This window comes from Eumetopias jubatus, unplaced genomic scaffold (assembly GCF_037043125.1).
Source record: "Eumetopias jubatus isolate StellerSeaLion01/CBP00866 unplaced genomic scaffold, mEumJub1_p1.0 scaffold_10, whole genome shotgun sequence".
NCBI lineage: Eukaryota > Metazoa > Chordata > Mammalia > Carnivora > Otariidae > Eumetopias > Eumetopias jubatus.
Window position 1 is genome coordinate 95,310,236 of NW_028274816.1, and position 27,713 is coordinate 95,337,948.

The 27,713-nt window shown below is 40.2% G+C and overlaps 2 protein-coding genes across 5 annotated transcripts in view; one reads left to right on the top strand and one right to left on the bottom strand.

Moving 5' to 3' along the window:
* SMURF2 (SMAD specific E3 ubiquitin protein ligase 2) overlaps positions 1-8,269 on the top strand; it is a 115,883-nt gene extending 107,614 nt beyond the window's left edge. The window contains exons 16-19 of the mRNA XM_028087513.2: positions 2,480-2,600; positions 5,335-5,536; positions 6,689-6,764; positions 7,085-8,269. Of these exons, the coding sequence (XP_027943314.1) occupies positions 2,480-2,600; positions 5,335-5,536; positions 6,689-6,764; positions 7,085-7,184 (499 nt within the window). The 3' untranslated portion in view covers positions 7,185-8,269. The remainder of the gene's footprint in view (positions 1-2,479; positions 2,601-5,334; positions 5,537-6,688; positions 6,765-7,084) is intronic.
* Positions 8,270-15,432: 7,163 nt separating this feature from the next.
* CEP95 (centrosomal protein 95) overlaps positions 15,433-27,713 on the bottom strand; it is a 36,490-nt gene continuing 24,209 nt past the window's right edge. For 3 of the 4 annotated variants that reach the window (XM_028087525.2, XM_028087524.2, XM_028087526.1), the window contains 9 exons: positions 22,843-22,982; positions 21,962-22,048; positions 20,788-20,917; positions 19,800-19,969; positions 19,613-19,687; positions 18,405-18,557; positions 16,376-16,522; positions 16,015-16,086; positions 15,433-15,766 (listed from right to left, as the gene is read on the bottom strand). In XM_028087525.2, the coding sequence (XP_027943326.1) occupies positions 15,590-15,766; positions 16,015-16,086; positions 16,376-16,522; positions 18,405-18,557; positions 19,613-19,687; positions 19,800-19,969; positions 20,788-20,917; positions 21,962-22,048; positions 22,843-22,982 (1,151 nt within the window). In that variant the 3' untranslated portion in view covers positions 15,433-15,589. Of the gene's footprint in view, positions 15,767-16,014; positions 16,087-16,375; positions 16,523-18,404; positions 18,558-19,612; positions 19,688-19,799; positions 19,970-20,787; positions 20,918-21,957; positions 22,049-22,842; positions 22,983-27,713 lie in introns of all 4 variants that reach the window. The other variant, XM_088028185.1, reaches the window with a different exon arrangement.

A 27,713-nucleotide genomic window follows, 5' to 3' on the forward strand; every position in this document is an offset into this window, starting at 1 on the left:
CTGCCATGCTGTGTGACCAGCACCCTCCCTGTCGTGGGTGTAAGGGATAAATACAAGAAAACGTTCTTCGGATTTTCTGTAATCACCTGATGATTGAGGAATTTAGAAATAGGGTTAGATCATTTGGCCTATGGTAACTAAAGTTCTTTTAAACATAAAACTATGGCAGTCCAATGTAGGTGTTTGAACTTGACCACATGGACACAGAAATGTGCACACTGTACTTTTGGTGTAGATTATATCCCTAAGTCTTACTGGCTAAATTGTCCTGGTTGACATGCAAGGCCCATCAGTCTCACAGACTGTTCATGGGAGTAAGCATTGGAATAGCTTTTTTGGAAAGCAGTTTGATAACAGCTATCAAAATGAAAATGCCTTTCAACCCACAGCCCTGTTTTTAGGAATCTATTCTATATAGAAACACATGTAGTTAAAGAAATATAAATATGGATGTTCACTTAAATACTACTTGTAAAAACAACTGAAAACTGATGAAATGTTTTTAGAGGAGAACGATTTACATATATACATAGAACAGAATATTATATGGATGTTTAAAAGAAAGAGACTATATAAGTTGTCAGAGTTAAAAAAGTTTTAGGGGCACCAGGATGGCTCAGTCGGAAGAACATGTGATTCTTAATCTTGGGATCACGAATTCAAGACCCACATTGGGTGTAGAGATAATAAACTTTTCTTTCTTTTTTAAAGGTAGGTTTTAGGGGTACCTGGGTGACTCAGTTGATTAAGCGCCTGCCTTCAGCTCAGGTCATGATCCCGCGGTCCTGGAATCGAGTCCCCATCGGACTCTGTTCAGTGGGGAGCGTGCTTCTCCCTCTCCCTCTGCCTGCCTCTCTCTCTCTCTCTCTCTCTCTCTGTGTGTGTGTGTGTGTGTGTGTGTGTCAAATAAAAATCTTTCCAAAAAAAGGGGGGGGGCAAGTGTTAGGAATTATATGGGAACAAAGTCCGTGTTGTTGTTTTATAATTATTCGGAAGTTGTCCAGGAGGACTGTATACCAAATAAAGTATTTGGCTAGGATGAGGGAGTACTGGTGCTGGGCCTGAAACTAGACAGGGAGAAGGGTGGTAATAGAATGGACTACCTAGCATGGACTACTCAGTTCCTAGACTCAGTCATGTTTTCAGCACATAGTCATGTCTCCTACCAGATACAGTTTTGACAGAAAAAAGTTACAGAGGGGTGCCTGATCTGCTGCCTTCAGCTCAGGTCATGATCCCAGGGTCCTGGTATCGAGCCCCATGTCAGGCTCTCTTCTCAGGGAGCCTGCTTCTCCTTCTCCCTCTGCTGCTCCCCCTGCTTGTGCTTGCTCTCTCTCTCTGGCTCTCTCCTTTCTCAAATAAATAAAATCTTTAAAAAAAAAAAAAGTTACAGAGAAAAACTTTTGTAAAGATGCGCAGTTTTGCTGTCCTTTTTAAGCAAACAAAAATGAGGTCTGCCCAAGGATCTAATGTTAAGTAACTTCTTAGAGATTGGTTTCCCCACGTTTGGAAGAGGAAGTGTTGACATATTTGGAAGGTGAATAGTTCTGAGATTTTTGAGGTGGGGAAGTTTAGGTAGATAGGGTAGATAGATTTTTTTAAAAGGCAATTTGGTTATAAGTCCAAGTCAAAAATATAAATAAAGCTCCATGTTAGACGTAGTTTGGTGTACTTTTTGTCGGTAAAATTACATCTTCCATGTTTTTTTTAAAGCCTCCAGGGAACAATGAGTATTTAATCAAAAAGTGTTTACTATTGGCTTTTACTGTTCTCATTCTGGATATGAAGAGACTCTTTACCTCCTTCCCTACATACCACCTCCAAAATATAAACGAAACACCCAACACGTTCAGATTAGACTTTGAAGTGAAACCAGAAAAATAGTTTGGTTGAATGGGCTCTTTTCTCTGATTGGTGGCATGCATGCTAGAAGTTCAGGAAGAAGTTTTCCTCCAGATTTTAACTTCAGACCCATCTAATCTCTAGCTGCCTTCCAGTTCACTAGGAATTTCTCTGATTTGCTTTATTCATGCTGCTTTTGTTAGTGGAAGGTCACCACTTTTTAATTTACAGTGAACTATCTCACAGCTCAGGGTCCAGCACCCTCAGGAATCTGAGATTCTTTAGACTGTGGCCTAATTTTTTTTTGGATTTTATTTATTTATTTGAGAGAGAGAGAGCATAGGGGCGGTTGGAGATGGGCAGAGGAGGAGGGACAGGAAGAGGAAAAAATCCCAAGCAGACTCTGTGCTGAGTGCAGAGCCGAGGTGGGGCTTAATCCCATGACCGTGAGGTCATGACCTAAACTGAAACCAGAGTCAGACACTTAACCCACTGAGCCACCCAGGCATCCCAGACTGTAGACTAAATTCTTAATGCTAGGTGCTTATAAAGTGTATTGTTGCTAAAGTAGAGATTCATAATAGTTACCAAATCTGAATATATTTGATCATATGAAACCCCTGCCCAATGTTTACAGGCTCTATGTGAACTGGAGATTTTTACGAGGCATTGAGGCGCAATTCCTGGCTCTGCAGAAAGGATTTAATGAAGTAATTCCACAGCATCTGCTGAAGACATTTGATGAGAAGGAACTAGAGGTCGGTGTTATTAATGTCATGACATCATTTAGTGTCATGAGGAAAGGTTGGGAATTTTCTGTTTTAGAGGAAAGTCATATTGCTGGTGCTTTTGAAGTTTTATGGTGCAATGCTATGAGAATTCTTATTCACAGGAAAAGTCTTTCCTGCTTTGGAAAAACCTTTCATGCTTTGGAATTTCTACAAGTAAGCCATCTCTCTTATATTGTGAACAGTCTTATTTTTCCATATTATCCTTTCTTGTTTTCAACAGATTTCATGTCTTATGTGTAAATGTTGTTTTCTATTCCCTAATTAAGTGGTTATTGATTTTTTTAAAGTCTTCATTATTTTTATTGCCCCGCTACCCAACAGAATATGATTTTGACCTTCCCCTTTTATTTTTTATTTTTTTTATTTTATTATGTTTATGTTAGTCACCATACATTACATCATTAGTTTTTGATGTAGTGTTCCATGATTCATTGTTTGCGTATAACAGAGTGGTTATTGATTTAATTAAGTTTCGTTACTTAGTCTCCACCATATTGAAATTTATTTGAATTAAAAGCCTAGGTTCAGTTGGATTTACACTAAGCTTTGCAAGAAAGCTTTTGATGGGCAAGATCATAGAGAAATAATTAAAACACTTAGGATGGGGCACCTGGGTGGCTCAGTCGTTAGGCGTCTGCCTTCGGCTCAGGTCATGATCCCAGGGTCCTGGGATCGAGCCCCGCATTGGGCTCCCTGCTCGGCAGGAAGCCTGCTTCTCCCTCTGCCACTCCCCATCCTTGTGTTCCCTCTCTCACTGTCTCTCTCTCTCTCTCTCTGTCAAATAAATAAGTAAAATTAAGAAAAAATAAAACACTTAGGATAAACTGTATCTAAATATATTTCCTCTCTTTGGAAATATTTATTACTAACAGTAGCAGTAACAACCAACCATTTTTTTGGTGGTGGTTTTCTTTTAAAAGCTGATTGTTAAAGCACCTTTAGTCTGGGTTTATAATTAAGACCTTTAAACAAATACATCTGAATTTCCACTGAGCTTCTTTGAAAAACAATGAGGTTTTATTCTACTAGAGGCCCCAAATTTAATTAGTGGCTAGGAATAGCATAAATATTTGAAATCTACAAATAAATGTAAAACATTTTATTCATTAATGTCAGTGTCCTTTCTTTTTTTAAAAATATTTATTGGGGCACCTGGGTGGCTCAGCCGGTTAAGTGTCTGCCTTCTGCTCAGGTCATGATCTTGGGGTCCTGGGATGGAGTCCTGCAGTGGGCTCCCTGCTCAGCGGGGAGTCTGCTTCTCCCTCTCCCTCTGTCCCTTCCACTCCCCTGCTTGTGCTCACTCTCTCTCTCAAATGAATAAATAAAATCTTTAAAAAAAAATTATTTAAGTAATCTCTACACCCAGCGTGGGACTTGAACTCACAACCCCATGATCGAGAGTCACACGCTCTTCCACCTGAGCCAGCCAGATGCCCCTTCAGTGCGTTTCTAACTACAGCTGTTAACAGACCTGTTAGTGAATCCAAACATCTTGGTTTGACTCAGTACCATCCCCCATTCCTTTTGTGCTTGAACTATTCAGTAGTGAAATGGCCAGAGGGAAGTGGTCAGGAGGAGGCAGAAAACACAGCAGGAATGGCAATAACGCTGAAATGCAGTGCATTTTCATCTGTTCATAAAATGAGTGAGGAATTTGGTTGTATAATTACCACTCCTCTGAAGAAAAGAGGAGATATCTTTTGTGTTAATAATACTTCTGTAATCCTATTTGGATAACCACCTCCCTGTTTAGTGTGGCTATGATTTAGTAATCTTTCCAGAACCCTGTCAAAGCTTTGGTGGAGATTTTAGTCAGTAGGGTTAGGGTTTATTTTACATAGTTTCATTTGGTAATGAAATTAAACTTTTTATTAAAAAAGGCATAGTTTCTTTTAGTGTTATATGGGATTAATAGAACTAATTATAACGTGGGATTTGCAAGTTACATCATGCTTTACGCTGCACATGGTTATAATTCACGGTTATCAGTGCTTGACTGAGATGAGTTACTCTTGGAGCCTCAGGAGATGTGTCAGTGGTATCCCAGTGATTTTGATGCGGCTTATGTGTGCTGCCCGTGCAGAAGGATGTCCAGCAGAGCTCTCTGTCCTGTATTTCATACTTTGCTATAACTTAAAGATTATCAAACAGATAATGTTCTCACTTGTTCAGTACCTATTTCTTGCACAGGATGGAGTGAGGTAGGCGTTACTCACAGCAGGGGAAACTGCTGGCCGAGGGAGTGGACCAAATTGCCCACATCCCAAAGCTAGTAAGGTGTTGAAACTCAATATGATGCAGGTATTAAGGAAGGCACATATGAACTGTATTTACTCTGAGTCTTTTTTCTGTCCATTAAACAGAAATTTAGAATTCTCTGAAAATATGGGACTTTCATCCTGTCATGTTCACCACAGTGGTGGTTCTCAGACCCTGGGTAGGGAGCCTGCCGTACGTAGGTCCATGGAGCCTTTGAAATACAGATCCCTAATATCACCCCAGACTCACAGAATCAGAATCTCTGAACATAGGACCTGATGATGTGTCTGTTTTGAAAAAGCTTTCTAGATGATTCTGATGTGTATCTTTGATTAAGAATCATCATATGAGAGCCGACACTACAAATCTAAAGTTCTGTTTGAGGGATTTGGGGCTTAACTTGGATTTCCATTGGCTCATTATTTGTGCAATATTTTAACAGCTCATTATCTGTGGACTTGGAAAGATAGATGTTAATGACTGGAAGGTAAACACCCGGTTAAAACACTGCACACCAGACAGCAATGTTGTCAAGTGGTTCTGGAAGGCTGTGGAGTTTTTTGATGAAGAGCGAAGAGCGCGGTTACTTCAGTTTGTGACAGGATCATCTAGAGTGCCTCTGCAGGGCTTCAAAGCTTTACAAGGTAGAACCCAGATGGCCGGCCTCAGAGGATTGGGGGGCAGGGCATCAATATTTGTTTTATATATATAGTTTACAAACCGTGGGCTTCATTCTGTTTCGTATCTGTAAGTCTCTCGTCTTGATACCTTCATCTCCTTCCTTTCTTTTGTTCCCCTCCCAAGAGCCCTTTCCGCTGGGGTCCTCTGTGCTTGTGGTGAGGGCCGCACGCTCCAGGCCATTGGTCACGATGCTCTGCCTTTTCTGGTCACCTCGCTTTTAGCCTGTGGTGCACATTCCCACAGGGAAAGCCTGTCTGTTTCCATCTTCACACCTCAACCTGGCAAAACCTGCACCCACTTGGGATGCCTCCTCCCTCAACTTTTTTATTCGTTTACTAGAAAGAGGCAGTGTGCGTTTGTGGAAGCCGTTTGTCTGGCCCGAGCGCTTTCCTTACTACATGGTGTCAGACCATTTGTTTGTTCTTCGGCATAGCTGTTGACTTTGGGGATGAGTTGGTAGTATCGCCAAGGACTGTGGGGCTTCCCGGGGTGGCAGCTGCTTCCTTCCGTCTGAAGCCATGGCTGAGAAGCGCACAGCAAGACTGGCACAGGATCCGGCGCGTTACCTGCAGCGCCCGTGGCAGGTGTCCCGGGGAGAGCGGCCTTTGAGCTGTGCTTACATTCCCTATTTGGAGAACTCACTAACAGACTACCAAGATGTGTAAAGTGAAGCTATATTTCTACATACACTTTTATGGAGGGTCTTATGTTAACTGAGATTTATGCCATGGACTGCTGATCTTTTGCTGTTGGCCAAGTTTGAGGCACGAAACCGTGGTTATCTTTTTGAATGTGTGTATATATATTTGACCTTGGATTTGTCCATTTACTTTTCTTCTCATACTTTTGGCATATCAATTTTTTTAATAGAAGATAGAAGTTGGCAAAGGATTTCTAATCCTGGACTTTTGAAACGCTAGCATATTAAGGAATCCAGTGTTACCCAAGGTCAATTCCAATTTTCAAAACCCAGATTCTTTTCCTCCTGCACTTGGTGGCTGGTAGTGGAGTCACCAGTAGCCGCATCCTTTAGGCCCCGTGGTTTATGTACCAGTGTTTTTCTAAGATTTCGGAGACTAATACAGTGACGTGACCCACACTGACTTCTTCGGCAGGTGCTGCAGGCCCACGACTCTTCACCATTCACCAGATTGATGCCTGCACCAACAACCTGCCCAAAGCCCACACTTGGTGAGTTATTTTTGGAGCTTTCCCCCTCATTCCATGTCAATACGTGTTAGTTTTAAACCAGTTTAATGTTTCATTTGCTGTTCTTACTGCTAAAAGGACCTCTAAAAGGAATAAGCCACTTTTAAATGATTTAAGATTATTCAGAAATTGGTAGGAAAACCTGAAAGTGGCACGTCTCTGCTTTAGAGAAATACAACTTTTAATTTTTATGTGTGTCATGAAAAGTGATGTGCCTGAATTAGTATAATATCACACTTGCTAGGCTAGGCCAGTTTGCTTATTCTCAGTGAACTCTGTCCATCTGATTTGCTTATTTACAGCTTCAATCGAATAGACATTCCGCCCTATGAAAGCTATGAAAAGTTATATGAAAAGCTGCTAACAGCCATCGAAGAAACATGTGGGTTTGCTGTGGAATGACAGACTTCAAGGATTTCCCCAGGACTCTATTTATACCCCGACCGCCAGCCTCCTTTCAGCAAAGTTTCGCGGAATGCGGAAATACAGGAAAATGCCCACCCCCCCCTTAAGTTTTTTAGGACACTGTGAGGGGAAAGGACAATTTTGAAATTCCTTTTCAAGGAAAAAAAAAAGAGGTCTTTATGCTTTGCCATGAGGCCATACTCAGCTGCTATTTAAAATTAATATCTTGAACCTAAAGAATGCTGACTTTTCCTACATATCCAGAGTTAGGCAGTATTCTACACTTAAAGACTACTACTATTTTTATAAAAGGTAATCTATTCAAATCGCTCCACAGATTTCAAGTCTCTCAAACATCAAGACACCTTCAGCAGTCGGTACACATCACATTTCATTTTGATTGAATACATGATTTTGAACAGCTCCTGTACTTGCTCTTTGTAAAAAAAGAAATAAAATTATTTTGAATTATTCTACCTTTGTAAACAATTGGCTAAAGGAATCATTATCTTTAAAAAAAATAAGCCATTTACACATTTAATTACATTTTTCTATAGCAAAACGTATTTTAAAAGCATTATATGTTTCAACCTAGACTAAGTGAGTCTTTTGTATATTTTTCAAGTACGAACTTCCTGGAATACAGCCACATGATTTTGGTTGTCAGATTCCTAATGCAACCATTTAGTCTAAACTTAGAAGCTTATTGATATAGTCAGATGCATTCAGGGGCTCCTTGTTTTTAAGAGACTTTTTAAAAAAAATCCTAATTTTTTATCTTGAATCAATATGATCAGGTATTTTGGATTTACTTCTCATCTTAAATGGAAATACTGCATTTTTATAGCTCCTCAGATCGTGTGGTTGGGATGGGATTTTCATTCTTTTGCTGGGTCAGCTTATCTTTAATATATATAATACTATTTCTGTAAACCAAAGTCTCCTATGACAAGTGCACCTAATTTATATTTTAATTACGGTCTAAGTTTCTATCAAGTAAACCATCCAGAATCTTCGTTTAGCTGCTCATGAGTTAAAATTTTTACAAAGGAAAAATTTTATTCAGGCAGCTTAGAAAATCCTGTTTTTACCTAATAAAATGAAGGTGGGGTGGGGGGTGGGGTAGGAGAGGGGGTAGGATTACTGAAGAAATAGTGATTCTAAATCTCTGGTATAAATTACTTTATAACTGAAGAATTAACTTGGAGGTAAGGGAATCCCAGTTCCCTTGGTGTTGATCAGCATCTGATTTTGAAATATCCAGATTTAGCTTTCAAGGTGTGTGGCATGTTGCATAATCCAGAAGGCAACCAAAATTCTGGAGTTAAGGATTGAAAAACTCTGAAATCATGGATGGATTTTTAAATTCAGCTGTCAGAAATCTGCACTATATATATATATATTTTTTTTCTTACACTGACGTGAATCAAGAGGGGCAAATTTTGATGATAGCTCTGTTGAAATTTTGCAGCTTAATTATCAAGTGAATAGGTCCTTTGTGTTCTTTCGTTTGATGGATTGGTTTTCAGTCTGTGTTCATGAGCCAAGGGGTTCCTCAGAGGTGCCTCAGAAGTAATGGTCTAAGAGAGGAGGGACAGAAAGGGAGAGGAAAGGCCTAGCTGGTATTTGAGCAGGAGCCTCTAACTACCCCCCCACCCCCTTTACCAGAGCAGCTCCCAATTTCTCTCTCTTGTGTATTGGAATTCCAAGTAAGCTTTCATGGGGTGGGAGGTTGGGGCAGGGGATATAAAAGAAGTGGAAATTTTGCTGCTTAAAAAAGTTGAGAACTACTTGTGTAGTTTCTAAGTATTTGAATTTATTTCATTCAGCCAAATTGGACTGCTACATGCAAGCTAGTCATAGTCATACCGTGCAGTGGTAAATGTGCTTCTGCTGACCTTTTCCTTCCCAGACACTTTGTGTTTTCCTACTGCATTCTTAGTAGTACCTAAGAACATCTTGAAACGTACAGAAAAGGTTTCTGAACTATTTGATTATCAGCTTTCAGCTTTCACAATAGTACCATATTGGTTGTAGGTCTGTCTCTTTTATATTATATTAAAGCACTAGTGCAGTGTAATTGTGCCTACTCTTAGAACCTTCCAAAAAGTAAGTACATGATGAACACTTTAGAGATGTCCTAACTGACGGATGCAGTAATGAATGCGACTATCATAATGTACAATAAAGCAGGCTAATACCATTGCTTTTGAGTGCCTTTTTAACTTTATAATAATGACTTAATAGAGCTTTAAAAGAAATCGACCCTAATAGTCTGTGGTATCACCAACGTGATTTAGAAAGACGTGATTTAGATTTCATTTTCAAAATTATGTTCCCTGATGACTTCCAAACAGGTGCTAATAAGCAAACAAAACCCCCACCGTGTCATTGAATCTGGGACTTGCACCTCATATGTAATGTGAATATTTATTTCCACATGTCCCTCTTAGCTGGGTTTTTTCTAATCCCTCCCTCCAGTTGTGTTATTTCAGATACGTGATGTCACGTTTCCATACACCGCCTCTCCACCATGAATGCTTAATTACGAACAGTGATTATTTGTAGAGCTCATATGCAGTACAGAGGTGAGTTCTGTTTCAGAGGGTCTAATTTGTTGGTGTAAAGAGTTTTTAAACAGTGCTGTGTATAGTGTACATTTTGTTTTGCACATAGTTTGTTGCCCTGAATGGGTTTTTATTTTTACTTTTTTTTTCAATTGTTAGCATTTATGGTTCAGAACACAGAATTCCTTCCTTTTAAGTACAATGTAATTCGCTTTATTTTACAACACTAAGTCCGCTTTGAACTTCCAGGGCGTTGAACTGGTTGCATTGTTGGGAATTAGAGACGATTCTAGTCGTCTGTAGTTTGATAGAGCGGCGCGCTTCTGTATTTAAGCAGCAGCGCGCGGTCAGCGGGCGCCGTGTGGGGCCGGATGTTCTTCTGTTCGGGTGATGAGTGTACCAAATGCTGAGTTGTTTTCTTACTAGATGTAATTAGTTCACTTGATGTAATATTCTTCTTTCCCTCAAACTGACTTTAAAAGCAAAGTTTTATCATTTTCATTGTATTTGTATTTATTACAGAGTGTTTTAGCTTTGATATTCTTTGTATTTTCACTCAGTTGTTACATGAGCTTTATCAATAACATCTGTATAAATGGTTTTTAAAAAAATTAACTATGTATGTGCCCATGCCGCAGTTGAGCAATAAAATGAATGCTGTTTGCACTGTCACAGCATCAAAGTTTTTAAAGAATATTGAGTTTATAATGAATTGTTTTGATAAAACTTTGTGATTGGCTTTGTGGAGAGTGACAGCCCATGAGCCATCAAGTGAGAAGTTTACGAAGATTCACGTGCCTGCCTCAGTTGTTGCCTTGTCACACCACAGAGCCTCAGGGAGCCCGCCCCCCCCCCCATCCCGGGCAGAGCAGATTGATTGGCTTGATTGGCAGCCGGCAGCTGCTTGGGAGGGGGAGGCTGTGTGGGGATGGATTTTGGAGGCTGCTCTGGGCTCCCTGGGTCCGCGCACCAGGCCTGGAACCGTGGCAGTTGGGGCTCTGGTGGCCCGAGCAGTGGTAGGGGCCGCCTCTACTATCTTCGTGTCGAGCCATAAAATCCTCAAAAGGAGAAACCAGTTACATCTTTCCAAGAAACCAAGACTTGAAGGGCCATGATTCACAATGGTGAATGATCGTGGATAGTGGATGAAAGTCCAGCTAAATACACGGGTCAAAACAGGAGTGGCTACAAGGTTTCTTCATCCAGAGCACAGCCTGTGTCAGTCTCCTGTGGCACAGGCCGCCCAGAAAGGAATGTCGGGGAAGTGGAGGGAGGTGGGAGCGGGATAGTAAAGCCCAGAGAAGGGGCGTGCTGGCCGTTCTTTACATCCTTTTGAAGTTTTTTTGCTTGGTTAAAGCATTGCCATGTTTACTGGTTATTATCTAAAATTTGTAGTGTTAGTATAGTAAGGATTTTAGTTTTTTTATAATCTATGAATTATCCAAAAGTTTGATTTGATACATTTTTCTGCTGTGTGGCGACCTGGAAGGTTTGTCTCTTTGTTATAATGAAGGTTAACCTTGGTACCCACTGCGTTTATTTGTCTTGTGTATCCCAGATGCTTACAGTTAGGATCCATACAACAGAACAAGAGCCTTGTAACAGGATAGAGGTAATTATACAGGAAAAAGGGATACATTCCTGCATTAACACTCTTAGCAAACCAGACAAACCAGCTTTTAATTTTTTAAAGATTTTTAAATTTTTTTTAAAGATTTATTACAGCGAGCATGGAGGGGAGGGGCAGAAGGAGAGGTATAAAGAATCCCGAGCAGACTCCACACTGAGTGTGGAGCCCAGTGTGGGGCTTGATCTCATGATCCTGAGATCACAACCTGAACCAAAACCAAGAGTTGGGTGCTTAACCGACTGTGCCACTGAGGCACCCTGAGATTTGTTATTTTTAATCTCTACACCCAACATGGAGCTCGAACTTAAAATTCCAAGATCGAGAGTCACATGCTCTTCTGAGCCTGCCAGGCACCCCAAGGGTTAAAAATTTTTTATTTATTTATTTATTTTTTAAAGATTTTATTTGTTTGAGAGAGAGAATGAGAGAGAGAGCCTGAGAGGGGGGAGGGTCAGAGGGAGAAGCAGACTCCCTGCTGAGCAGGGAGCCCGATGCGGGACTCGATCCCGGGGCTCCAGGATCATGACCTGAGCCGAAGGCAGTTGCTTAACCAACTGAGCCACCCAGGCGCCCAGTATTTTTATTTTTTAAAGTAATCTCTGTATCCAACGTGGGGCTCAAACTCACAACCCGGAAATCAAGTCACGTGTTCTACAGACTGAGCCAGTCAGGTGTCCTGCCGAGCCAGATTTTAAAGTTACCTTTTATCAGGTCTTTGCCCTATGACTTGTTCATTCAACAAATAACCTGTGCTCCTACTGTGTGTCAGGCTCTGTATTAGTTGCCAGGGATACAGCTTCTTCCTTGTTTGTGTTCATTATATAGTTGGCTACATTTCCAAGGTGATAGGCTCAACTCTTGCTGATCAGCATACTTTCGTGGATATTTGGGCTATGATTTATCTAGGGTAACAATTAGTCTATGAGCTGTAAACCCCACTTCTGTCTCCCTTGAAGTGTTTTGTAAGTGGAGAAAGTGGAGAGGCAGCTGTAGCAGTCCACGGGGTGGGTGAGGGACCCTTCTAAGGTATTTCTCCTGCCTGCCCAAATGTTCACAGTGTTCTGACTTTTAGCACAGGAACTGGGCTTGAAGATGGAGACACACATCAGACTCAACCTTTCAGACCACTCACTTCTCCCGGACGTGATGGCATGGCAAGAAGGTGGAGAACCAGAGACCAGAAGGGCAAAGTTCTTTTTAAAAATTGAGGTATAACTGACATATTGTTTCAGTTGTACAATTTAATGATTTGGTATGCGTAGATGTTGCAGATTGATCACCACAATAAGGTCTAGTGAAACATCCAACACCATATATAGTTACAACTTTTTTTCTTGTGATGAGAACTTTTAAGGTCTACTCTATTAGCAACTCTATCAAATATGCAATATAGTATGAACTGTAGACACCAAGCTGTACCTTACATCCCTGTGACTTATTTTATGACTGGAAGTTTGTACCTTTTGACCCCTTTCACCCATTCCCCCACCCCCTCACCTCTGGCAACTGTAAATCTTTTTTCTGTATCTATGAGCTCCATTTTGTTTTTAGATTCCACACGTGAGGTGATGGTATTTGTCATTCTCTGACATACTTCACTTAACACCCTTATGGGGTTTTTTTGTTTTTACTTCCTTTTTTTTAATGGTTGAATAATACGGCATTGTGTATAAACACCATGTTTTCTTATGGACACTTAAGTTTCTGTATCTTGGCTATTGTAAATAATGCTGCAATGAACATGGGGGTGCATATATCTTTGCCAGTTAGTGTTTTCATTTTCTTCAGATAAATACCCAGAAGTGGAATTGCTGAGACATAATAGTAATTCTTTAAAAAAAATTTTTTTTAAAGACATTTTAGCGAGCAAGCAGGGCAGGGACAGAAGAAGAGAGAAAAATCCTTAAGCAGACTCCCCACTGAGCAAGGAGCCCCACGTGGGTCTCAATTCCAGGACCCTGAGATCATACCTGAGCTTGAAACCAAGTCAGACACTTCACTGGGCCACCCAGGTCCACCATCTACATTTAATTTTTTGAGGAACCTCCATATTGTTTTCCATTTTGATTGCCCCAACTTACATTCCCACAAACAATGCACAAGGGGTTCCCTTTTATCCACATCCTCCCAACACTTTTTTGATAATAGCCATTCTAACAGGTGTGGGGTGGTTTTGATTCACATTTCCCTGATGATTAGTGATGTTGAGCACCTTTTCATGTACCTGTTGGCCCTCTGTGTGTCATCTTTGGAAAAATGTCTATTCAGTTCCTCTGCCTATTTTTTAATTGGATAGGTTTCTTTTTGCTATTGAGTTGTATGTTTTTTTTTGTTTTTTTTTTGAGATGGGGAGAGGTGGGGAGAGGGGCGGAGGGAGGGAGGGAGAGAATCTTAAGTAGGCTCCACGCCCAGCACAGAGCCTGATGCGGAGCTCGATCTCACAACCCTTGAGTTATGACCTGAGCCAAAATCAAGAGTCGGATGCTTAACCAACTGAGCCACCCAGGTGTCCCGAGGTATATGAATTCTTAATATATTTTGGATATTAACCCCTTTATAGTATCTCATTTGCTAATATTTTATCCCCACTTGATAGGTTACCTTTTCATTTTGTTGGTTTCCTTTGTTATGCAGAAGCTTTTTAGTTTGATGTAGTCCCTCCCACTCATTATTTTTACTTTTGGTATCAAATCAAAAAAATCATCACTAAGACCGGTGTCAGGGAACTTACCACCTATGCTTTCTTCTAACCTTATGGTCCCAGGTCTTACGTTCAAGATTTTAATCCTTTGGAGTTAATTTTTGTGTGTGAGATAGTGGTTCAGTGTCATCTTTCGCATGTGGCTGTCCTGTTTTCCCAACACCATTTGTTGAAGAGACTGTTCTTTTCCTATTGTATATCCTTGGCTCACTTGTCGTAAATTGACCACCTATGTGTAGGTTTATTTCTGGGCTCTCTATTCTGTTCCACTGATCTGTGTTTCTATGCCAATACCATACTGTTTTGATTATTAACAGCTTTGTCATACAGTTTGAAATCAGGGAGCACGATGCTTATAGCTTTGTTCTTCAGAGGGCAAAGCTTTATTTTTAAATTATTTTTCTTCCATATTTTTATATTCTAGTTAACATATAATGTGATACTGGTTTCAGTAGAATTTAGTGATTCCTCACACATAACACTCAGTGCTCATCCTACAAGTGCCCTCCTGATTATCCTCCACTCGTTTAGCCCATCCCCCCACCTACCTCCCCTTCAGCAACCCTCAGTTTGTTCTCTATCTTTAAGAGTCTCTTATGGTTTGCCTCCCCCTCTCCTCCAGAGGGCAAAGTTTTAAAGGCAGCTTAATGTTTTTTTAAGACAAGAAATTGGTCATAGCAATCCAATGAGCTGGGTAATATAGTCTGAACGGCTTGAAATGCCAGATGAAACATGTTCATATGCTCATCACCATGCTACTCTCTCCCTGCCCTAACGGGAGTGTCTCCTCTCCCCTTCAGTCCCTCCCTGGTACCCTGTGCCACTCTCTGGCTTTGATCAGCAAAGTCCCCATATCCTCAACTGCTCTTGGCCTTTACTAAAGCTGAAGCCTCCCTTTCCATGGAAGGTGCCACACCCTGCTGGGTTTGTGGTCCTCCCCCCCCCCCGCCCCTCCATACCAGAAAGAGGGTCGGTGTACTTGTTTACTCCAAGTCCAATGTGCCTCCTTTCCATGCACTAGTGCTCCTTGAGGCCCACACCTTCCACCCTTTGCCTCTTCTCACACTGTCCTCTGCCAACTAACAAACAGAGGCCATATACACAAACTCATTTTCCAGTCACCAGATGAAACGTACCTTAAAGATTTAACCCCAGCTCCCACCTCTTAATACAAGCCCACACTTCTGGTGCTTCTCTGAATTAGAGACTTTTATTGTTTTTACTGAACTACAGCAATAGGCTTCGGAAGCTGGCTGCTCAAGCAAGTCTTGTTAATTACGTTAGTGCAACTCTGACCGTGAGTGTGTGCCTTTATTCCTCCTCTGAAGTCATAAATTCAAAGCGGTATACTTCGAGAAAATGATTTTTATTTAAAAAATTGTCATAAAAAGTATTGGAATGCATTAGGCATTTAGAAACAAGTCTCCTGGTTTAGACTGTTTACTGGCTCAGTTCTAGATCTGTCCTAGTCAAGTCCTCCAGAAACCACTTATAAAATTGGGCCTCAGAGGAAGGGATTTTTACTGTACTGAAAAGAAGCCAGATGAAGCCGAGCTCTGAAGCGCTCAGCTTCCAATTCCCGGAAGAAAGAGTCGTCGTCATCCTGGGTTATCATGTGCTGCAGTTGCTGAATTTCCTTCTCCATCTTTGATCTCAGCTCCCTCTTCACCTTATACAGTGTCTAAAAGATAAGGCTGGTCACAACACTGGTCTGGGCCCCTGTCAATTTTTATCCCCCCTCCTCAAGCTCCTGCCATTGTCGTAATTGAGCAGTCGCTCTTACAGAGACTTAACAGGTAAAATTAACACAGAATAAATCCTCTTTATAGGATTAACCATAGGATAAATGTTCTGGGTCGTAGATGTAATACAATTGTTTTCTAGTTCTTAAAAATGTAAATCAATGATTTCTATCCTGTTAATTATTACCTGGGCCTGGGATTTCTCTCTGGCTTTGAGTTCCTGACGTTCATGTGATATGGCTTCTGCCAGCAATGAAAACTGTGTATAGAGAGGAAAAAAACCCAAATGTTTATCTGTAGCCCAAATTTGACAATTCTGATATAGAATGTTCACAGACTTAAAATCTTTATTTTAATAGAAATGGGGCAATATAGAGAATCTGTACTGTGGTCAAGTTCTAGCTTATCGTGAATAATCAGTCTAACCAGCAGTGTGACAGGTTGAGTTACTATGTGGAGGTTTTTTATTAAACAGAGTAAGCTGTTTTTTGACACAAGGTGGCCGGGATTAAGTACATTAGAGTGTGAACCAGCAACAGTGAGCTCACCTGGTCTTTATAGTAGTTCTCCATTGAGTCCAGTTCATTCTGGTGCTGTTTCTTTTGTTCGGCTCGCTTTTCTTTGGCATAGTTTCTTAGGTCTCGTAATCTTTGCTTTTGAATTTGTAAACCTTCTTCAAACAATTTCTTAAATATCTGTTTGGTTAGAAAAATAGTTATGCTGAACTTTCATGGAGGAACAAACATTTTGTACTGATTATTTCACAGTTTTAAGTAACAGCTTTATTGAGATAATAATCCACATACCACAAAATTCACCCTTTTAAGAGGTAGAATTCAGATTTTTGTATATTCAGAGTTGTGCAACCATCACTTCAGAAAGCCACCCTATACCCAGTAGCAGCCACTCCCCCACCCCCTGCAACCACTAATACACTTTCTATGTCTATAAATTTGCCTATTCTGGATTATTTCATATAATCACAAAATATGTGGCCTTTTGTATCTGGCTCCTTTCACACTTAGCATGTTTTCACGGTTCATCTATGTTGTAGCAGGTATCAATACTTCATTCCTTTTTACTGCCACATAATACTGCGATATGGGAATATCACATTTTGTTTATCCATCAGTTGATGGGCCTTTGGGTTTTTTTCCCTTTTTTGCCTATTATAAATAAAGCTGCTACAGGTAATCGTACATAGATTATTTGTGTGGCTATATGCCTAGGAGTGAAACTATGGAGTCACAGGGTAGGAAGCCATGTTAACCTTTTGACGAACTGCCAGACTGTGATCTAAAGTGGTTGCACCATTTTGCCAACCTTGCATGAGGGCTGTAAGTTCTCCATATCCTTGCCAACACCTGTCTTTTTTATATTTTAGTGAGTGGTTTCCCCTTGTGGTTTTGATTTGTACGTCCTTAATGACCAGTGGTGTTCAGCATCCTTTCCTGTATCCCCAAAATTCTTTTTTTAAAGATTTTATTTATTTGACAGAGACACAAGGAGAGAGGGAACACAAGCAGTGGGAGAGGGAGAAGCAGGCTCCCTGCTGAGCAGGGACCCTGATGTGGGGCTCAATCCCAGGACTGATTGAGCTTAACGAATGAGCCACCCAGGCGCCCCTCTGCAAAATTCTTTACTGCTTTCAGAAAACAATTCTCAAGCAGCCACATATATAGAAAAAGAACTGCAGCCAGAGAAGAAACAAATGGCACATTTACACAGGTGCACAACTAAGGGGGAGGTGGTTATCACTGAACGGGCCGGAGGAAAACAAATTTTTCAAAGGATTTAGATATGCCCGTTTTCCTTATAGTCATGCATTCATTAGTCAAGTTACTTAACCTCTCAAAGCCTTAGTATCCTCTAGAAATGAGCATGATAGTAGTAGCCCAGTTAACTGTAATGACCTTAATGTTTTACTCTAGAGATGTAATTTACTGCCAGTTTGGAATCCCAAAAGATTAAGCATTTCAGCTTGATTAGGATAAGACAACAAATACTGTGGAGAAATACTTCACAACGCATCTGTCCTACATTCCTTTCCCGTTTTTATGTGGAATCCAGGTCATCTAGTCACTTTAAATCCCTGTCCCTTCTAAACACACTCCCAAAACTCTTGAAGCAATTGTACTGGGAAACACATGCAGGGGGTCAGAGGGAATGAGGGCACTGGAGGATGTACCACACAGGTAATAAAATGAGGCACGGACAAGTTGAAACTCTGAGAGCTGGCACTTTAGGACTTGCATTTGGGTTTTGGATTCAAACTGGGACAGGAGTCACAAAGAAGGTAGTCCTGAAAGCTAACAGATAAAATTCACCCGTTTGACAGGGTTGCATAAAAAGCTACATTTACGGGGCACCTGGATGGCTGTCGGTTAAGCGTCCAACTCCTGATTTCGGCTCAGGTCATGATCTCAGGGTCGTGAGATGGAGCCCCATGTCGGGCTCCGAGCTCAGTGAGGAGTCTGCTTGAAGATTCTCCCTCTGCCCCTCCCCACCACTCGCTCCCTCATCCTGTCTCTAAAATAAATCAATCTTAAAACAACAAACAAAAAAACCTGTATTTACCATTTCTTCCCGGGTCCTCATTCTCATCATTTTTGCATGCAACTGAACTCTGTAATCATCGTAGTATTTTCGGGCACGGACAATCTGTTGCCGATTCTCTGTTATCTTTGACTGTGTCAGCTTCTGCCTATGAATGCGGTCCTTGAAGTCTTGCTGGGAAAGGGAAAAGTAAGGCCAAGAGGAAGACAGACTGGCATTCTTAGCTGCCCCACTCCCCATCACGAGGTCTTCAAGGAGTAAGCCAGGCATGCAGGGCCAGTGGCCTACTACCTGGGCATAGACTCTGAAAAACTGTCAGCCCCCAGAAGCCTTCCAGCCTTTGGTAGGTTCGTCACCAGTCTGAAAGGATGCCCCAACGAGCCCCGACTGCTGCAGCTGATCTCGGTGGAAATGAAGATCTCCTTTCCCCATGTCCCCTAGGGGGTTGCCTAAGCCACACCCAGATGCTTAAAAGGAGTAGAAAAAAGGCATTCTGACTTTTAAGCAAAGCTTGAGTCACACCAAGAGTATTTATGTCAAAACTAAGGAAATTAGTATCTTACAAAGTAGTGAGGATGAAATGAGGTCATGTACATAACGCCCTCAACAAGGTGTCCAGACTGATAACTAGTTTTCTTTTCCCCAAAAGTACCATATGTAGATTTTCAGCTGGCTTCCCCTTCTTTCTCTGAAATTGTTCACTGCTTATCTCAACCAAGAGTTTTAAAATCCCTTCTTCTGACATACTGTCTTTGACCTCTGTCCTCTCCATTATACTCAACAGAAGATGTGCTATGTATAATTCTCAATCCAAATCAGAAGGAAGGGAGGGTGGTAAACTAGCTCAGTTCTCTACTTATGACCTTAGATCAGAGAGGACAAAAAGCACTAGCTTACAACCACCTGGTACCTCGAAGTTGCTGTGGAGGTAGAAACAGACCTGAATTAAAATCTCAACCTTGCCCCTTGCTGAGTACCGTGGGACCAAGCATAAATTAGCACCTCAGAGAAAACATCTCCATTATGTTACTGTAAAGACCAAATGAAACCGTATATATAAAGTACTCAGCACCTTTGCCCCTCATCAATTTTGGTTACAGCCTTAGATGCTTCCATAGGCAAGTGTTAGAGGTAGAAGTCTGTGGACCTATTACCCAGTTGTATAAATATAAGTAATTAATATAACTTACAAACTCAAAATCATAACACTCAACTTGCTCTTAACATACCAGTCTCTTGTTATGTTCATATTCTTTCTTGACCAGTGCAGTAAGGAGGTCATGCCTTTTTAAGGCTTCTTCTATCTTTAGGAGGGACAGAAAGGAAGGAGGTTAATGCTATTCACTAAATTCTGAAGGATAAGCTCTTCCCTTTTCTGGTTTATATTTCTAAGCTTGTAATTGACAGTTAACTTACTTCATCCTGGAGTTTCTTCTTTGATCGATTTTCTCTATATGCCTCGTTTTTGAGCTGTTCAACCTGTGTAATCTGCTGTTTCCACATTTTGCTTAGTGTTTGGCCAGAAACATTGAGAAATGGAAACTGCTCCAGCATAAGGGGCAGGAGACTGTGTTCATTTACTTTCACTGCAAGGTAAAACAAAACCACCATAAAATCCCTCAGTCTGAGAGATTTGCTGATAACTTTTAATAAGAACTCTCATTCTACCTTCCTGGTAGAGCAAAGCTTATCTAAGTGATGCAGTTCTGATCCTGAAAAGAATAAATCTCAAAGTATGTCGATCACTTTCGCACTCCTTCTTTGATCCGAGTACACCAACTACCAGTAAGGACGAAAATAAGCTCAACAGTTCTGACTGATGCAGAAGTCCTTCCTAACTGCTCAGCTGACTCAGTGACTGGGGTGGACACTGTGCGTGTGGTCAAACACCTCTCAGCTCTACTGAGAGGCAAAGTCTCTGATGGGATGTTGTTAGAAGGCCAGCAGTGTTTGAAATGGAACCCTGGCATTTCACATGACCTTGTTTTCCTTATAACAGGACTCTAACATTCACTGGCACCGACTGTCAATATAACAGGAGCTGGACGGGACATCTGCTTGCTTTGGAGCATCCCGCAGGTTCTACCAACTTCCCAGAAACAAAGAAAAGGCAACTGGTGTGAGTGAGCAGAGTGAGGCTACAGCTGGAGCAGCAGGCAGGACTGCCCACTGGTGCCGCCGGTACCAATATATAGGCCTCCGGAAGGTATTAAGAGTTTTAAATAAATGCCTTATTTATGAGTTTTATCTCTCTTTATAGAAATCTAGCATATGGCAGTGATAAAAGAGGAACTTTCTCCAGCTAACTGGTTGATGTTAAGTTTTCAGTGCTGTGTCCTTGGAATGTAGCACACGCTTTCAAAGGATGCCAGTTTTCCATAAAGTACAATTTTGTGGTTCTTACTTGGAACTGGTTTATTTGGCTTTGGCAAGCCACCTCTTGGACTTGGAGTTGTGGTTTTTCTAGAGTAAGTCTTCCAGGGCTGACTACGTTTTGGAGTTCCTTTATGAACAGCTTCTCTGTATATTTTTTCCTTAGAAGCAGACATAAAACAGAATAGAAATAAAAGTCTAATAACTCTCTCATATATTACCTTAAATATTACACATTGACAAAAATAGCTAATCCCCAACCAAACACCTTACTTCCAATTTCTAAAACCTGCTTCGTGTTTATCTAAGTTAAAAGCATCTTTTGGCTTCTGGCACCCCTTGGAATCTGAAAAAGCACTGAATCTTTTTTGAGTTTCAGAGTCACCATAGTCCCACACCCTAAACACAACCACTAATAACGTTTTGATGTACTGGTTTGACAACTTTTTCCATGTAGATTAAAAAAGTGCTTAAATAACGTTTATTGCAGCCATATTGTATTTTATATCCTGTTTTTTTGTTCATGAACATTCCAGCACAAGCACTTTTCCAGTTTTTTTTTTTTTTTTAAGATTTTATTTGACAGAGAGAGACACAGCGAGAGAGGGAACACAAGCTCAGAGAGTGAGAGAGGGAGAAGCAGGCTTCCTGCCAAGCAGGGAGCCCGATGTGGGGCTCGATCCCAGGACCCTAGGACCATGACCTGAGCCAAAGGCAGACGCTTAACTGACTGAGCCACCCAGGCGCCCCTCCAGTTTTCACTTAGTTTCTGTAACCATCCTTTTGAAAAGGCAATGGGCATGTCTGTTTTGGGCTTCTTCCACCCAGGCACAGAACAGGTGGGAGCTCCTCACTCCCCTTGAACCTGTGAGCCTCAGCTATCTTTTAAACCCCTGGTGAACAGAACCCCCTAAAAACTGATGGGACGTTTTGGACAGGAAGGAAAAGTGCTGGTATCCTTTGGTACCAAGTGTCTGCCTTCAGCTTGGGTCATGATCCCAGGACCAAGTCCCACAGGGGGCTCCTTGCTTGGTGGGGAGTCTGCTTCTTCCTCTCTCTCTGCCACTCTCCCCCCCTCCGCCTTGTGCTTGCTCGCTCTGACAAATAATCTTTAAAAAAGTTTTTTTTTAAGTAAAAAAAATCATCTCTGTATTTTCCACTGATCTGATCAAGTTGCATTTATTACAGTAGAGACTTTTACCCACTGTTTCCTCCTCATTTATTCCGAGAGATCCAATATTCTCTTGAACTTTATTTCTTCTTAGTTCCCTTTCAAATGCTTCAGTTATTGCCTAGAGCAGAAAAAGCCATATAACATTAGTTACTAAAAACATACACAAAATGAAAATGTAGGGAAAAAAATTAACCTAAGATTCTGCCATTCCATTTTTTTTTAAGTTCCTTTCAGGCCCCCGCTATCATAAATATACATTATTTAACAAGCATGCAATTGGGACATAAAATTTTATGTCCCCCCAAAAATGCATTTTGTTTTTTGTATATAGGTTTTATAATTATTTTGACAGTCCCTTGAGTAGAAGTTACATGTTATTATAAGACACCTGAATTAATTTCAGTTTTTCACAATCATAAAATATGCTATAGCAAACAATGTACGTGTTCTAAATTTATGCTGCATTTCAAAATCCCTATTCCACAGCGGAAAGCCTTCCTTGGTAATCGTAATTCTCCGTGTTGAATCTTAACCACTTCCTCTCATTCCTGTCTTGGGCACTTTAATCCTACCTGTAACTCAACTAGTCTATCACTTTTAATCCACCTCCAATTCTCATCCTTTCTGAAACACTCTCTGAAAATATCAACCCACACTGATCTACTCTTTTTGAATCCACCTGAGCACTGGGTTATATCTGACAAGGTTAGTTTTCTTAAGAGTATCACAAGTTTTATGTTCCATAAAGGTGGGGGGGGGGACAAAAAGCTATGTCACATAATCTACCATCCACTCAGTTCAAGAATATTAAGTGCATTTTAAGCCTTTAATCAAGAGTACGTTCACTGTAGTATTTGGTTGAGGGTAAAAGGTATTGCCGGCTACCCAATCTTAGTCAAAGATGGGATGTACCTTTGCTTGGAATTGCCGAATATCTGTTTCTTTTGGCTTTCGCTGCCGTTTTCTCTCCTTATGGAACTGTGTGTTTTTGTTAACTGGAGATGGAGAGAGCGAATGAGATCTGTAGGGTGGCCTTCTATGCGTGGAAAGTCCTACAATATGACATGTACCATTAGTTCCTATATAGCCAGAAACGTTAAGTTGAAAATCAAATAGTTGATTTTTACCAAATCCAAAAAGAATGACTGTGAATGTGCTAAACGTACTCTCTCCTGTAACTTTTTTTTTTTTTTTTTGAGAGAGAGAACACACGCACGAGTGGGGAGAGGGGCAGAGGAGCAGGGAACCAGACATGGGGTTCGATCCCAGGACCCTGGGATCATGACCTGAGCCAAAGGCAGACACTTAACCAACTGAGCTACCCAGGTGCCCCTAACTAATTTGTATTTATTTGTATGTTTAGTCAGATCAATACACAAATGTATACAGTCTCAAAAAAGTACTTAGGTTCTATATTCAACTTTGGGTTGAAAATGGAGCAACACGTGGAATTAAGTGGAAGGAAGTGGTGGTGGAGAAAGAAAATGTTAAACCATCCAAGCTGTATGTCTGCTATCCTTTTATACCTACCTAGGTCCTGAGGAGGTAGGAGATAAGTATGTACACACCTTACCCTTATAAAGCAGCATGCTTAGAAGAAAAAGTTAACGTAATTCAGCATTTTCTAGGTAGTCCCAATTTTTCCTTATGTAGTTAAGTTAGCCCTAATTCCACACTGCCTAAGAGATCTAACAAGTCACTTCATAAACGTTTTTATGTTCCACTGTTTTTAGTTGTACTTGGGTATCTGCTAGTTGTGTGGAGGTGGACTCCATGCCTTTTTCAGAAAAGTGAGTAGTTCTAAGGTTAAGGAAATTAATTGGTATCTTTAAAACCTTCTCAGAGAATTCAAATTTCCCTAAGCTTTTATTTTTCTCACTCTCTTAATTCAGATCTTTCAAATGTAAGATATTTAGGGGGCACCTGGCTGGCTCAGAGGAGCAGGCAACTCTTGATCTCGGTGTCATGAGTTTGAGCCCCATCTTGGGCACTGAGATACTTAACTGAAAAAAAAAAAAGTAAGATTGGGGCATCTGGGTGGTTCAGTCAGTTGGACATCCGCCTCTTGGTTTTGGCTCAGGTCAGGATCTCAGGGTCCTAAGATCGGCTGGTGTCGTGCTCCATGCTCAGGGGGGAGTCTGCTTGAGATTCTCTCTCTCCCTCTCCCTCTGCCCTTCCCCTCGCTTGCTTGCGTGTTCCCCAAAATAAATATATAAATCTTAAAAAAAAAGAAAACTGACTTGCACAACTGATTTTAAATGATGTTTTTATGACATCTTATTACAACCATAATGTATTCTTTTCATTAAAGATCCAATGAAAATAACATTTTAACTTAGAATGAGTTTTCAAAATGGGATATGATGTGTATGTGTATAGAAGGGAAACATGTAGGTTACTAGGTGAGGCTTACCTAGCAATTAATTACTTGGGAAAGTTTAAGGGGAGAAAGATGAAACAAGAGAAAAAAAGATTATTTTTTGTAGTAAAAAGCTGTTCTACTAGATGTAGAGCCTACGGAAACTTTTTTTTTTTTTTTAAGTAAACTCTACTCCCTACATGGGGCTCAAACTCACAACCTACAACCCTGAGATGAAGAGTTCAATGGTCTATGCCTCAGCCAGCCAGCTGGCCCAAGATTCTAGAGAAATTTCTGCACGTTACAGGTTGTACATTGTTTCCACTTTTCATAACTACACTTTTGCAATCTGTATGTCCTGCAATAGAGGAAATGGTGATATATATATTTCATACAAATGGAGTATTATTCTATGAACTTAATAAAAATGCTGGATCTGTAATCAACAAAGATTTCCAAAACAACATTAACAGAAGATACGGACTTTATTTGAGGAAGACTTAAAAATGGTGGTCATAAAGATGCTCACCAAGGTCAGGAGAACAATGTATGCACAAAGTGAGAATCTCAACAAAAAGAAAATATAAGAAAGTACCAAACAGAAGTCACATAATTAAGAAATATAATAACTAAATTGAAAAATTCAATATAGGGGATCAACAGCAGACTAGATGAAGCAGAAGAAAGGATTACAAACTCAAAGAACTGTGGAACTTACCCAAACAGAGAAGCAAAAAGAAAAATGAATAAAAAAGAAGACAGCTTAAGGGATTTGTGGGACACCAGCAAGTGGATCAATATTCACACTATAGGGGTCCCTTTAAAAGCAGGAGAGAGAGAAAAAGGCCAGAAAGCCAATTCAAAGAAATAATGGCTGGAAACTCCCCTAACCTGGGTAAAGGAAACAGACATCCAGATCCAGGAAGCCCAGAAACTTTCAAATAAGATGAATCCAAAGACCCCCACACTAACACACATTATACATAAATTGTCAAATTTGAGAGAATCTTTAAAGCAACAAGAGAAAAACAATTTGTTATGTACAAGGGAACCCACATACCACTATCCTTAGATTTTTCAGAAGCTTTTCAAGCCCAAGGGAATAGCACAATATATTCAAAGTGCTAAAAGAGAAAAACTGCCAAGAAAAACTATTTTACTCAGCAAAATTGTCCTTTGGAACTGGAGAAATAGTTTTCCACACAAGCAAAAGCTGAAGCAGTTCATTAATACTAGAACAGCTTTACAAGAAATTTTTAAGATGCTTCTTTAAATAAAAGGGTGCTGTTTAGTAACAGGAAAGCATATGAAAGTACAAATCTCACTGGTAAAGGTAAATATATAGTTAAATCAGAAAAGTCTAATGTAACTGGTGGTGTAACTGGTGTGTATGTGTGTGAGCAGGGGGAAGGGCAGAGGGAGAGAAGCAGACTCTCTGCTGAGTGTGAAGCCCAATGCCAGGCTTGATCTCACGACTTGAACCAAAACAAAGAGTTGGACACTTAACTGACTGAGCCACCCAAGCTCCCCTGAATTCAACCATATAGAGAAAAGATCACACACGATAATGAAGTGGAATTTATTCCAACACAAAGATGGTTCAACATCCACAAATCAATGTGACTCACCACATTAACAAAATGAAAGATAAAAATATGATCATCTCAACAGATGCAGAGAGAGCATTTAACAAAATTCAACATCTATTCAGGATAAAAACTCTCAACAAACTGGGTATAAAGGGAATGTACCTCAACATAATAAAGGCCATGTTTGATAAGCCCACAGCTAACATTATGCTTAATGGTGAAATGCTGAAAGTGTTTCTTCTCATTTCAGGAACATGACAAGGATGCCTACTCTTACTACTTTTATCCGCCATAGTAGTGGACATCCTAGCCAGAGCAATTAGGTAACAAAAAGAAATGAAAGGCATTCAGGGGCGCCTGGCAGGCTCAGTCGTGGAGCATGTGACTCTTGATCTCAGGGTTGTGAGTTTGAGCCCCCCACGTTGAGTGTAGAGATTACTTAAAAATAAAATCTTAAAAAAAAAAGGCAATGAAATTGAAAAGGAAAAAATAAAACTTTGTATTTGTAGATGACATCCTAGTAGTTATAGAAAACTTGAGACCCCACCAAAAAACCGTTAGAATATAAACGAATTCAGTAAAGACACAGGATATAAAATCAATATACAAAAATCAGTTGCTTTTTATATGCTAAGAACTGTATGTTGAGAGAAATTAAAACAATCCCATTTACAGTTGCTTTAAAAAGATACTCAGCCATAAAAAAGAATGAAATCTTGTGATTTGCAACAACATGGATTACGCAGAGTAGAATGCTAAGTTAAATAAGTCAAAGAAAGATAAATACCATATGATTTCACCCATATGTGGAATTTAAAAACAAAGACGACAAAAAAACAGACTCTTAAATACAGAGACCTGGTGGCTGCCAGATGGGAGGTGGGTGGAGTACGGGTAAAACAGAAATTAAGAGTACACTTATCTTGATAAGCACTGAGATGTGTATAGCATTTATTAATTATTGAATCATTACATTGTACACCTTAAAGTAATTAACACTACATTAACTATACTTAAATAATTTAAAAAAGAATAAAATACCTACAAATAAATTTAACCAAGGAAATAAAAGACCTATATACTGAAAGCTGTAAGACATTGATGAAAGAAGACACAAATAAATGAGAAGATATTCCATGCTCAAGAATTTAAATATTGTTAAAATGCCCACACTACTCAAATTCATCTAGACTCAATGTAATCCCTATCAAAATTCCAATGGTATTTTCACAGAAATAGAACAATCACAAAATTTGTATGGGACCACACAACACCTCAAATAGGCAAAGCGATCCTGAAAAAGAACAAAGCTGGAGGCATCACACTTTCTGATTTCAATCTGTATTACAAAGCTGTAGTGTCAAAACATAGTACTGGCATAAAAGACACACAGATCAACGGAAGAGAATACAGAGCCCAGAAATAAATCCACACATATATGGTCAATTAATTTACAAGTGATCCAAGAATATATAATGGGGCAAAGAGAGTCTAATAAATGGTGCTGGGAAAACTGGACAGCCACATGCAAAAGAATGAAACTATAATTTATCTTACACCATATGCAAAATTCAACCAAAATGAATCGAAGATTTGAATGTGAGACCTGAAACCACAAACTCCTAGAAGAAAACAGTGGGTAAGCTCCTTGACATTGGTCTTGGCAATGATTTTTTTGGATTTGATACCAAAAGCAAAGACAACAAAAGCAACCAAAAGCAAAGACAACAAAAGCAAAAATCAACAAATGGGACTATATCAAGCTTCTGCACAGCAAAGGAAACTATCAACAAAATGAAAAGGCAACCCACCAAAGATATCTGCAAATCAGATAT